Source organism: Emys orbicularis, chromosome 15 (assembly GCF_028017835.1).
Source record: "Emys orbicularis isolate rEmyOrb1 chromosome 15, rEmyOrb1.hap1, whole genome shotgun sequence".
Classification (NCBI taxonomy): Eukaryota; Metazoa; Chordata; order Testudines; family Emydidae; genus Emys; species Emys orbicularis.
The window spans coordinates 1,705,109-1,717,726 of record NC_088697.1 but is presented as its reverse complement, the minus strand read 5'-3'; the positions used below and the strand labels follow the sequence as shown (position 1 = coordinate 1,717,726).

Sequence of the window (12,618 nt, the reverse complement as noted above, 5' to 3'; positions counted from 1 at the left end):
ACCAGGGTTTTTATGGGGTGTCTGTGCCTGTAGCTATAGGAAGTGTCGGGGGGGGGGGGTGCACTTGTTTATATAGGGTTCCCATATGTCTACAAGGGATGTTTGGGGGGGGGGGTGTCGAGGATGTTTGTGTGTGGGTGGTGTTCATGGGGTATCTAGGGAGTTATTTATGGGGGTGTCTATGTCTAGGAAGGGGTGATCTGTGGTCGCCCATCTCTGGCCCTTTGATCACAGAACCCTGTGGGGCGGGGAGGGATTATCACACCAGGGCCCCACGGCCCGCTGGGATGGCCGACCCCCATACACAGGTCCCAAAGGGATTAGGGAGGTTCATGGGGGGGCATAGATACCTACGTCCAGGCTGTAGGGGTTCTCGAGAAGGGCTGGCACACTAGGGGTTCTTCCTGGAAACCGTGGGGAGCTGAGAGCACACAGGCCTGTGAGTCCAAAGCATCTTGGGAACAGCGGAGTGATGGCCTATCACCATCTCCTCAAGAAGGACATTGTAATCCTGTGCAAAAAGAGAGGGTTACGCATTGGGAAGTTCACCAAGGCACAGTGAATCGTGCAGCTGGAGGACGAGGACCGCTCTAAGGAGCAGATTCCTGACCCAGATGGGGCTACAAGAGAATCTGGAAGCAGCAGTAGCCAGGCATCCCCAAGAGTCTGGTCCCCAACCAGATGGGGGTCTTCACGATCGGGTTCCCCATCGGGGGGTCGGACACAGATGGGACTGTAGCGGAGTCCGAGAGAGCGAGAGGACCGTGAGAGAGAGCAAGAGCCCGAGGAAAGGCTGCAGGAGAAGCAGCAGCAGCATGGACTGGCGCTGGTGGCGGAGAGGCATAGGGGGCTCCCCAGGGGTGAGTGGGGATAGACCCTGGGCTGCCAGTTCCGCAGGGAACCCCAACACTAAATTGCTGCCCCTGGTTAAGGGGGGGGGGGGATGTAGATGCCCACCACACGGTTTTCAAGCAGGCGGGCGATTTAAACCAGGGGGACCCTGCGGAAAATCCCCGGTATCTAGCCCCCTTGCTGGGTCCCAAGGCCATAGACACTGTCAGCCAGGTGGGTGGAGTGGTGGACAGGCTCCCACTCCTGGCCCCGGTCTGCGTGGAGTCTCCTGGGCTCAGGCCCCTCGGACCCCCAGTGGGAGCGGAAGGTGGGGGTCAATGGGGAGACATGCTTGGGGTGGCGAGACCCTGGGACAGAGAGAACTGTTGTCGGGCCCCAGGTGGTGCAGCCACAGATGCTGAGGGGCTGTGTGACCTGGGTGAAGGTCCCCGGGATGAAGCCCCTCGCCCTGTCTATGGCCCGGATCCCTGTGCAGCCCCAGGAGGGGTCGGGCTGGCTGGCCATTGGGGTTCTCCAGGATATCGTCTGTGAGGTCCTGTTGGGGGGTGACTGTGTCTCTTTGGGACAAGTTCCAGGCCCTGCCCCTGTAACGGGCCAAGGATTTGAATTTGAATCTCGCTAACCAATTGGCTAAGAGGGAAATGGTCAGTGAAAATGCAAATGACCTGGCTGGCAGGAGGGAGGTGCTGCTGGGCTCAGGATACCTGCCTACCTGTAACCAGACCCCTGGGGCTGAGTGTGTCGGAGAATTACTCCCTGCCCCCCTGCACACCAGAGCAGGGAGCTCGCTGCCTGCCCCCACTGGGACAACAAGGACAGTGCTGGGTGTGGTGGGAGCTGAGACCCCAGCTGAGTGGGGACACACACAGGCAGGGCAGGTCTGCTGCCAACCAGGATTACCTGGTCCAGACGTGCTGCTGGGAAGTGATTACACAGCAGGGAGGGAGCTACCAGGGACAGGGCTCAGAGGGGCTGTGACCCCAGGCCCAGCCAGCGAGAGGGAGCCGGTCCCACTCCCTTCCCCAGCAGCTGAATTCCAGACCGAGCTGCAGAGCGATCCCTCCTTGGAGAAGCTGAGGGAACTTGCTGGCCACAGCGCTGCAAACCGCCTTGGGGAAGGCTGCAGGGACATAGGGTTACCATATTTTGAGTGTCCAAAAAGAGGACACTCCACGGGGCCCCGGCCCCGCCCCACCCCACCCACGCCCCAACTCCACCCCTTCCCCAAAGTCCCCGCCCCAACTCCGCCCCCTCCCCTGCTTCCCGCGAACATTTGATTCGCCTGAAGTAGGAAGCAGGCAGCAGGTAAGCTCGGGGGGTGGGGGGAGGAGGCGCGGCCCAGTCTGGTCCCCTCCGGCGGCCAGCCCCGGCCCCAGCCCCAACGTCTCCAGCCTGGCTTGGCTCGGGCCCTGGGGTGCCGGCCCCGGGCCAGCACCGCCGGCCCCAGCCCGCGGCCCAGCGCGGCCCCGGCCCAGCACCCCCGGCCCAGCGCACCCCCGGCCGCCCGGCACCGCCGGACCCTGGCCCCGGCCCAGCGGCGCCGGATTTTCCCGGACATGTTTGGCTTTTTGGGATTTCCCCCCGGACGGGGATTTGAGTCCCAAAAAGCCGGACATGTCCGGGAAAATCCGGACGTATGGTAACCCTACAGGGACAGAGTCCTGTGGGAGAAGGGATTCCTGTACCAGGAATGGGCTTCCCAAGGGGAAGTAGAACTGTGGGGAATCGGGAGGCAGCTGGTGGTGCCCCAGGAATCCACAAGGTTTTTCCCTTTCGAGCTGCTGTATGGGAGGAGAGTGAGGGGACCCCTGGACCTGAAAAGGGAGGATTGGGAGGAGAAGGAGGAAGACCCCCCTGGTGGATCTCTTCCCTGAGGTGGGAGCCAATCTCCCCATCAGGTGTTCCCCGTTCAAAGTCACTGGGAAAGCAGCCCAGAACCTGGAGAGAAAGGTCAAGGACATGCTGGCTTTAGATGTGATCCAGCCGTTCAACAGCCCATGGGCCTCACCCATGGGGCTGGTCCCCAAGGAAGACGGGATGATCTGGTTTTGTGGGGACTATCGGAAGCTTAAAGCCATCACCGTGTCCGATGCCTACCCCATGCCTAGGGAGATTCTAGACAAGCTGAGGGGGATGGAGAACCTGGCCCTGGCGTATGTCAGTGACATGTGTCTCTTTAGCCAGACCTGGGAGGAACATGTGTCCCAGGTGAAGAGGGTGCTGGGCTGCCTCAAGGAGGCAGGACTGACGGTAAAAGCCGAAAAGTACAAGGTGGAGATGATCAGAGATTGGCCCATTCCCCAGACCAAGAAACAAGTCCAGGCCTTTATCAGGATGGCGGGGTGCTACCAGAGGTTTGTACCCCACGTTAGATCCCTAGCTGCTCCCATCCCTGAGCTATGTGAGAGGGGTAAGCCAGACGAGGTGGTCTGGACCGAGCAGGGCCAGAGGGCTCTCTGTATACTGAAGGAGGCTCTAATCCAGGGCCCAGTAAATCTGGTAAACCCAGACTTTGCCAAGCCTGGCTGGGCACGGTGCTGATGCAAGCCGATGCTAAGGGCGGGAGACACCCCACCGGGTACCTGAGCAAGAAACTGCTGCCCTGGGAGCAGAACTATGCGGCCTCAGAGAAGAAATGCCTGACCATGGTGCAGGCCCTTAGAAAGCTGCAGCTGTATTGTTTTGGGCGGCGTCACATGCAAGGGGCTGATGCCGAGCTGCTGGGGACAGAGACGCCTGTTCAGAGGGTGGCCAAGGTTAAGATGGGGGCTCTTAACCAAGGGAGCTCGAATTGCAGCCCTCCAAACTGGAGCGCTGGGAAAAGACCCAATCTCAGTGTAGACCCCAGGGGTATTGGGGTGGCAAAAGGATACAGGCTGCATAAACCTTCCCACATGCAGCCTGCAAGCGCCATCAAGCAGAACATACCCACGGGTGGACCTGAAACTGGAAGGTCCTGGTGTAACTCCCACCAAGGAATGGGAGAGATGATGGGGCATCCATGGGAACGTTGGTGGGTTCGAACTTCCCAAGGTCACTGGCTAAAGTGACCTCGCTCAGTTCAGTCTCGAAGGGGGGAGAGATGTGACTAAGTGGGACTGTTCTTAATGTTTCCTCTGAATACGGTGTGGGTGCCTCAGTTTCCCCTATGCATTTCTTAAGTCTCTAGGTAGTGGGGAAAGGCCAGTGTGCATAAATCACTGACACTCTGTCTCCCTGGCAACAAATGGCCACAAAAGTGGGTTGTAGCCCACGAAAGCTTATGCTCTAATAAATTTGTTAGTCTCTAAGGTGCCACAAGTACTCCTGTTATTTTAACAAATGGCCAGGGCCCCTTCCCCCCCTGCAAGGAAATAGCTAAAGGTGAACAAAGAGATCAGGTGACCTCCTGGCCCAGGAAAGAGACAAAGCTGAGAGAAGGAGGGGGTTTGAGAGTTGGAGCTAGCTGGGGACGGGAAGGGAGGGCAGACGGGGGTCTGCCTCGCTGGGCCCCAGAATGGACCCGGCAGAGGGGTCCCGTTCGCTGGACCTACAAGCTCTGTTTTAGACCATGTTCCTGTCATCTAATAAACCTGTTTTACTGGCTGGCCGAGAGTCACGTCTGACTGTGAAGTGGGGGTGCAGGACCCTCTGGCTTCCCCAGGACGCCGCCAGGGTGGACTCGCTGTGGGAAGAGCACGGAGGGGCATATGCTGAATGCTCCCAGGAGAGACCCAGGAGGTGAAGCCGTGTGAGCATCTTGCCCTGAAGACAGTCTGCTCCGAGGGAGAGGAGGCTCCCCAAAGTCCTGACTGACTTTGTGGGGAGCAGTTCCAGAGCATCGCCCGGGGACTCCGTGACAACAGGTCCCAGGGATGAAGCCCCTCGCCCTGCCTATGGCCCGGATCCCTGTGCAGACCCAGGAGGGGTCGGGCTGGCTGGTCATTGGGGTTCTCCAGGATATCGGCTGTGAGGTCCTGTTGGGGGGTGACTGTCTCTCTTTGGGACAGGACCCAGGCCCCGCTCCTGTAAAGGCCGAGGATTAGAATTTGAATCCAGGGAACCAATTGGCTAAGAGGGAAATGGTCAGTGAAAATGCAAATGACTTTGCTGGCAGGAGGGAGGGGCCGCTGGGCTCAGAATACCTGCCTACCTGTAACCAGACCCCTGGGGCTGAGTGGGATGGAGAGATGCTCCCCGCCCCCCTGCACACCGGAGAGGGGGCCCAGGCTGGCTCTGATGCTGTAAGGAGAGCAGAGAGCTCGCTGCCTGCCCCCACTGGGACAGCAAGGGCAGCCCTGAGCATGGTGGGAGCTGAGACCCCAGCTGAGTGGGGGGACACACAGGCAGGGCAGGTCGGCTGCCAACCAGGTTTGCCTGGTCCAGACGTGCTGCTGGGAAGTGATTACACAGCAGGGAGGGAGCTATCAGGGTCTGGGCTCAGCGGGGCTGTGACCCCAGGCCCAGCTCAGGTCCCACTCCCTTCCCCAGCAGCTGAATTCCAGACCGAGCTGCGGAAGGATCCCTCCTTGGAGAAGCTGAGGGAACTTGCTGGCCACAGCGCTGCAAACCCCCTTGGGGAAGGCTGCAGGGACAGAGTCCGGTGGGAGAAGGGATTCCTGTACCAGGAATGGGCTCCCCAAGGGGAAGTAGAACTGGGGGGAATCGGGAGGCAGCTGGTGGTGCCCCAGGAATCCACAGGGTTCTTCCCTTTCGAGCTGCTGTATGGGAGGAGAGTGAGGGGACCCCTGGACCCGGAAGGGGAGTATTGGGACGAGAAGAGGGAAGACCCCCTGGTGGATCTCTTCCCTGAGGTGGGAGCCAATCTCCCCATCAGGTGTTCCCCATTCAGAGTCACTGGGAAAGCAGCACAGAACCTGGAGAGAGAGGTCAAGGACATGCTGGCTTTAGATGTGATCCAGCCGTTCAACAGCCCATGGTCCTCACCCATGGGGCTGGTCCCCAAGGGAGACAGGATGATCTGGTTTTGTGGGGACTATCGGAAGTGTAAAGCCATCACCGTGTCCGATGCCTACCCCACGCCTAGGCCTGGGGAGATTCTAGACAAGCTGAGGGGGATGGAGAACCTGGCCCTGGCGTATGTCGATGACATGTGCGTCTTTAGCCAGACCTGGGAGGAACAGGTGTCCCAGGTGAAGAGGGGGCTGGGCTGCCTCAAGGAGGCAGGACTGAGGGTAAAAGCTGAAAAGTGCAAGGTGGAGATGATCAGAGATTGGCCCATTCCCCAGACCAAGAAACAAGTCCAGGCCTTTATCAGGATGGCGGGGTGCTACCGGAGGTTTGTACCCCACGTTAGCCCCCTAGCTGCCCCCATCCCTGAGCTATGTGAGAGGGGTAAGCCAGACGAGGTGGTCTGGACTGAGCAGTGCCAGAGAGCTCTCTATATACTGACGGAGACTCTAATCCAGGACCCGGTAAATCTGGTAAACCCAGACTTTGCCAAGCCTTTTGCAGTGTTCACCGACGCCTCAGACGCAGAGCTGGGCATGGTGCTGATGCAAGCTGATGCTAAGGGGGGGAGACACCCCGTTGGGTACCTGAGCAAGAAACTGCTGCCCCGGGAGCAGAACTGTGTGGCCTCAGAGAAGAAATGCCCGGCCATGGTGCAGGCCCTTAGAAAGCTGCAGCTGCATCTATTTGGGCGGCGTTTTACTGTGTTGAGACAAAGTTCCTCCTCTATCTTGGTGGGTCCTGCGCTTATTGGCGGATTTTCTTGCCTCAGAGATTCACCATGTGGGTTGGGGAACAGCCCAGAGACCTTCCCCTCTGGGAGAACCCACAGTCCAGGTCAATTGGGAGGTTTGGGGGGAACCCGGGCCCGCCCGCTACTCCGGGTTCCAGCCCAGGGCCCTGTGGACTGCAGCTGTCTATAGAGCCTCCTGTAACAGCTGCATGACAGCTACAACTCCCTGGGCTACTTCCCCATGGCCTTCTCCAAACACCTTCCTTATTCTCACCACAGGACCTTCCTCCTGGTGTCTGATAACGCTTGTGCTCCTCAGTCCTCCAGCAGCACACCCTCTCCCTCTCAGCTCCTTGCACCTCTTGCTCCCAGCTCCTCACACTCGCACCACAAACTGAAGTGAGCTCCTTTTAAAACCCAGGTGCCCTGATTAGCCTGCCTTAATTGATTCTAGCAGCTTCTTCTTAATTGGCTCCAGGTGTCCTAATTAGCCTGCCTGAACTGGTTCTAGCAGGTTCCTGATTACTCTAGTGCAGCCCCTGCTCTGGTCACTCAGGGAACAGAAAACTACTCATCCAGTGACCAGTATATTTGCCCTCTACCAGACTCCTGTATCCGCTGGCTCCCTTGATGCCTTCTAGGAGCAGTGGGCGCTGTCCGAGGTTCTCTGCTCGGTGTCCCCGTCTGGTTCGCTTCGTTTGACCCTTTGACCGCACTCCTGTCCCTGTTCTTTTATTAGTTGTCCCCCATAATTTTTTGGTCTGCAGGTCCTGTGGACCCCCCCCCTTAGGCTGGGGGGGATCCTTTAGCAGTGGGTGGGCTTTGCCCGCCCACTTCCTGGATCCCAATAGGACCAGACTCCTGTACCCCACTGGTCTGGGTCTGTCACTGTGTATACTGACCACTCTTCTCCAACGTGGCGGCATCAAATGCAAGGGGCTGAGGCCGAGCTGCTGGGGACAGAGACACCTGTTCAGAGGGTGGCCAAGGTCAAGATGGGGGCTCTTAGCCAAGGGAGCTCGAATTGCAGCCCTCCAAACTGGACCGCTGGGAAAAGACCCAATCTCAGTTTAAACTCCAGGGGTATTGGGGTGGCAAAAGGGCACGGGCCGCATAAACCTTCCCACATGCAGCCTGCAAGTGCCATCAAGCACAACAGACCCACGGGAGGGTGTGAAACTGGAAGGGCCTGGTGTAACTCCCACCAAGGAATGGGAGAGATGATGGGGCATCCATGGGAACGTTGGTGGGTTCAAACTTCCCCAGGTCACCGGCTAAAATGACCTCGCTCAGTTCAGTCTCGAAGGGGGGAGAGATGTGACGAAGTGGGACTGTTCTTAATGTTTCCTCTGAATACTGTGTGGGTGCCTCAGTTTCTGGCCGACCCTCTGTCGCCTGGCAACTAATGGCCAGGCCCTTCCCCCCTGCAAGGGGATGCTAAAGGTGTGGGAGAACAAAGAGGTCAGGTGACCTCCTGGCCCAGGAAAGGAACAAAGCCCAGAGGAGGAGGGGCTGGAGGGGGTTTCAGTTGGGAGCTGGCTGGGGACTAGGAGTGAGGGCAGACGGGGGTGTCTGGCTCGCTGGGCCCCAGAATGGACCTGGCTGAGGGATCCGGTTCTCTGGACCTACAAGCTCTGTTTTAGACCGTGTTCCTGTCATCTAATAAACCTCTGTTTTACTGGCTGGCTGAGAATCACGTCTGACTGTGAAGTGGGGGTGCGTGCAGGACCCTCTGGCTTACCCAGGACCCCGCCTGGGCGGACTCGCTGTGGGAAGCGCACGGAGGGGCATATGCTGAATGCTCCAAGGTCAGACCCAGGAGGTGAAGCCGTGTGAGCTCCTTGCCCTGAAGACAGTCTGCTCCGAGGGAGAGGAGGCTCCCCAAGGTCCTGCCTGGCTTTGTGGGGAGCAGTTCCAGAGCATCGCCCGGGGACTCCGTGACAGCAGCAGGTTCAGGTTTTACCCTTTATTTGCTCATTTCTTTACTATCAAACCGCCCAGGACCAAGGTTTCGGCTCCTCGTGCTAACGGCGCCGATTCCCCACCGGCCCCAATGCGCCAGGGGATTTTATCCCTGCTCAGATGTGGCGGGAAGGCTGGCCAAGTCCCCGGCCTCCAGGCGATGGCTCAGGCTGAGCAGAGGCTGCAGGGCTGGAGGCAGCGATGGGGAAGGGGCTCCGGCTGCACTGGCTGGGTCAGACAACGACCCGCCGGCTAACCCTCCGCCTAAGACCGGGAGCCTGGCAGGAGCTCCGTCTCCATTGCCCCCAGCCCCTCTGGCCTGTCCCCTTTGTGCAAAGCGAGTGTAGAAAGGGACCATTACATCCCCTCACCTGGGGTCCCCCCGGGGTCTGCCCCCACCAACTCCCACTCCTCAGTACTCAACACCCTGTAGTTGAGGCTCCGGTAGCTGGAGATGTCCTGCCTGCGGCTCGCCCGCGTGGCCTCGTAGATCTTCCTGACCACCGGGGGCAGGGGCTCGAACCCGCCCAGCCGTGCCAGCTCCTGGCAGTAACCCCACTGCAGCTCTCCCAGCTGGTGGAAGTGCTTGGGGGCTCCCCCGGCCCCTAGATGCTGCCGCAGCTCCCCCTCGGCGGCCGCCTGCATCTCGGCAGCGGAGGGCAGGCAGCAGGTGCCCACCAGCACCGCCAGGCAGAAGAGCAGCTGGCAGTGGAAGTGCAGGAAGGGGCAGATCTGCTGGCAGAGCCCAATGAAGAAGAGGCCGGGATGGTGCGGCGGCAGCAGGTGCCGGTACAGCGGCGTCACCATGTGGTCCGTGATCCGCAGGCCCAGGCGGGTGGGCGACAGGAAGGGGAAGCGGTACCGGTACCCGGTGCAGAGGATGAGGACGTCGGCCCTGTGCTCGGCGCCGTCCCCGAACTGGACCGTGTCTCCCGCTACGCCCACCGCTGGCGCTGCCTGCAGCACGTTCCCGGGCAGCGCGGACAACGTGGGCTGCCGGTGGCTCAGGATCACCCGCTGGGCCACGGGGGCCAGCTGCAGCGTCAGGTCCACGCCGGACGGGCCGGCCCCCAGCAGCACCACGGTGCGGCCCGCAAAGGGCTCCGGGCAGCGGTATTCGTGGCTGTGCAGCAGCCGGCCTGGGGGGAAGGAAAGGGGGGTGAAAGGGGGAGCTGTGGGGGTTCCCCACCTCCCAATGGGTTCCCCACGCACAGGGCTGCCCTGCCCCATGGAGCGTCTCCCTCCTGCTGTCTTCTCCAGGGCAGCCCCTTCCCCATGTTCCAGAGCCCAGAGCAAAGGGCAGGTCACAGGAGACGGATTTTCCCCAGGGGACCCCGGAGGCTCTTACCTGGGAAGGTCTCGAGGCCGGGGATGGGGGGGACGAATGGGTCGGAGTAGTGACTGCAAAGGGAGCAGAAAGAGGGACCCTATTAGTGCTTCCCTGGGGGGCCCCGTTTACTGACACAGGCCCCCCATAGGGAGGGGCATTCTCCAAACTCCAGCCCAGGACCAGAAGTTTGCTCACCCCCTGGGGAGGGGTTTTTCTGGGGCTCCCCCCCCCGACACCCCAAGGACTGGTCTATGACTGCCCCCAACACCCTGGGCTCCCCCACAGCCATGGTTTTTACCCCCCCCCCCCCCAAGGTCTGGGCTTTCCCACAGCCACCCTCTGCACGCTCCCAGGGCCCCTTGCACCCAGGGGAGAGGCCTCTGCGGAGCGCGCAGCCCCCTCCTCGCCCAGAGCCGGGAGAGCCCCCCGCACCCCACCCCGGTGAGTGACCCTGCTCAGCCCCTTTGCCAGCAGCTCCGAGGCACCCGCAGGGCAGGGGGAGCAGCAAACTGGGAGCGACCCCCCCCACACACATCCCACGCAATCGCCCAAGGGCCTCACCCGCTGCAGACAATTACAGCATCGAAACGCTCGGTCGCCTGCACCGTCCGGTCCTGGGCCCAGCAGGCGGTGACGTCCCAGCCGCCCTCGGTGCCCTCGGCCGGGCTCACGGCATCCACCAGCCACGAGAACTGGGAGGGGAGATGGGAGCAGGTCAGAGCCGGGCAGGGAGTGCGGGGGGGGGGGGAGGGAATGGTAACAGCCTCACCCGGGGACTGCCGGAGCAGCCCCTGCAGGGGCCTTGGCTGGGCAGGGTCTGGGCTGTGCCCCTGGGGGGTCGTGTCCTGCTGGGGTGACCAGGTGTCCGGTTTTCGACAGGAACACCCGGTCGAAAAGGGAACCTGGCAGCTCCGGTCAGCACCGCCGACTGGGCCGTTAAAGGTCCCGTCGGCATTGCTGCGGGGCTAAGGTAGGTACTTGTCCTGGGGCACCGCGATGCACCTCGGACGCAGCCAGCAGGTCCGGCTCCTAGGCAGGGGGGCGGGCAGGAGGCTCTGCGGCACGCGCTGCCCCCCGCCCCGAGCACCGGCTCCGCACTCCCATTGGCCGGGAACCTGCCTTAGTCCCGCTGCGCTGGTGACCGGGAGCCGCCCGAGGTAAGCCCACGCCCCAACCCCGAGCCCCAACCCGCTGCCCCAGCCCTGACCCCCCCCAAACCCTGAGCCCCCTCCTGCATCTGAGTCCGCACCCCCAGCCCAGAGACCTCTCCCCTCCCTGCACCTCAACCCCCGCCCCAGCCCAGAGCCCCCTCCGACCCCCCTAAACCCCTCAGCCCCAGCCCAGTGAAAGTGAGTGAGGGTGGGGGAGAGCAAGCCACCGAGGGAGGGGGAATGCAGTGAGCATGGGGGGGGGGGGCGCCTCGGGGAAGGGGGGGGCCTCAGGGAAGGGGCGGGACTAAGGTGTTTGTTTTTGTGCCAATAGAAAGTTGGCGACCCTCGCCGGGGTCCAGCTCTGTGCTCAGGCCCGATCTCAGGGGGGCAGGCAATGGTAGGGTTACCATACGTCCGGATTTTCCTGGACATGTCTGGCTTTTTGGGCCTCAAATCCCCGTCCGGGAGGAAATCCCCAAAAGCCGGACATGTCCGGGAAAATAGGGAGGGAGGGCCCGGTGGTGCTCGTCCGGCGGTGCGGGGGCCGGCGGTGCTGGGGCCGGGGGCCCGGCGGGTGTCCGGCGGGGGGCTGTGGGGCCGGGGCCGGCGGTGCTCGGCCGGGGGTGCGGGGCCAGAGCCGGGGCCGGGGCCGGCGGTGCTCGGCCGGGGGTGCGGGGCCGGGCCGGCGGCGGTGCTCGGCCGGGGGTGCGGGGCCGGGGCCGGGCGGTGCTCGGGCCGGGGGTGCGGGGGTACTGGGCCGGCCCGGGGGTGCTGGGCCAGGCCGGGGCCGGCGGTGCTCGGCCGGGGGTGCGGGGGCCGGGGCCGGGGGTGCTCGGCCGGGGGTGCGGGGCCGGGGGGTGCGGGGCCGGGGGTGCGGGGCCGGGGGGTGCGGGGCCGGCGGTGCTCGGCCGGGGGTGCGGGGCCAGGGCCGGGGCCGGCGGTGCTCGGCTGGGGGTGCGGGGCCAGGGCCGGGGCCGGGGGTGCTCGGCCAGGGGTGCGGGGCCGGGGCCGGCGGTGCTCGGCCAGGGGTGCGGGGCCGGGCCAGGGCCGGGGGTGCTTGGCCAGGGGCCGGGGGGTACTGGGCCGTGCCGGGACTGGGGGTGCTCGGCCAGGGGCCGGGGGTACTGGGCCGGGCCGGGGGTGCTCTGTCGGGGGCCGGCGCCCCAGGGCCCGAGCCGAGCCGGGCAGGAGACGCTGGGGCCAGAGCCTCTTGGCCTGGGCCGGCCGGCCGCCGGAGGGAGCCGCTCAGCCAGGGGGGGCCGGACTGGGCCGCGCCGCGCCCCGCCCCAGCCCCAGCTTACCTGCTGCCTCCCTGTTTCAGGCTTCCCGGGAACATTTGATTCGCGGGAAGCGGGGGAGGGGGAGGAGCAGGGGGTGGAGCGTTCAGGGGAGGGGGCAGAGTTGGGGCGGGGACTTTGGGGAAGGGGCGGAGTTGGGGCGGGGCTGGGGGCGGGGAACGGGCAGAGTTGGGGAGGGGCCGGGGCCCTGTGGAGTGTCCTCCTTTTTCAAAATTAAAATATGGTAACCCTAGGCAATGGGGGGGGTCTGGCCTGCACCCCTGGGGGCTGTGTCCTGCCAGGGCCCAGCTCCGTGCTCAGGCCCCGTCTCAGGGGGGCAGGCAATGGGGGGGTCTGGCCTGC

At 63.0% G+C, this 12,618-nt stretch overlaps 1 protein-coding gene across 1 annotated transcript; it reads right to left on the bottom strand.

The window, feature by feature from the left end:
* Positions 1 to 8,778: 8,778 nt before the first annotated feature.
* Positions 8,779 to 10,782, bottom strand: LOC135889493 (uncharacterized). The gene is made up of 4 exons (XM_065417361.1): positions 10,597 to 10,782; positions 10,389 to 10,519; positions 9,846 to 9,898; positions 8,779 to 9,636 (listed from the first exon to the last, which is right to left on the bottom strand). The coding sequence occupies exons 1-4, from the start codon at positions 10,780 to 10,782 to the stop codon at positions 8,855 to 8,857; spliced, it is 1,152 nt and encodes a 383-aa protein (XP_065273433.1). The 3' UTR covers positions 8,779 to 8,854.
* Positions 10,783 to 12,618: the final 1,836 nt, after the last annotated feature.

What these genes read in the sequence shown, in the direction of transcription:
- LOC135889493 (XM_065417361.1), bottom strand. Translation starts at nt 10,782, where the DNA reads ATGCCGACGGGACCTTTAACGGCCCAGTCGGCGGTGCTGACCGGAGCT. An exon ending in GCTGTAATTGTCTGCAGCGG is followed by an intron (nt 9,899 to 10,388) that starts GTGAGGCCCTTG and finishes CTCCCTTTGCAG; the next exon opens with TCACTACTCCGACCCATTCG. An exon ending in CGGCCTCGAGACCTTCCCAG is followed by an intron (nt 9,637 to 9,845) that starts GTAAGAGCCTCC and finishes CCTTCCCCCCAG; the next exon opens with GCCGGCTGCTGCACAGCCAC.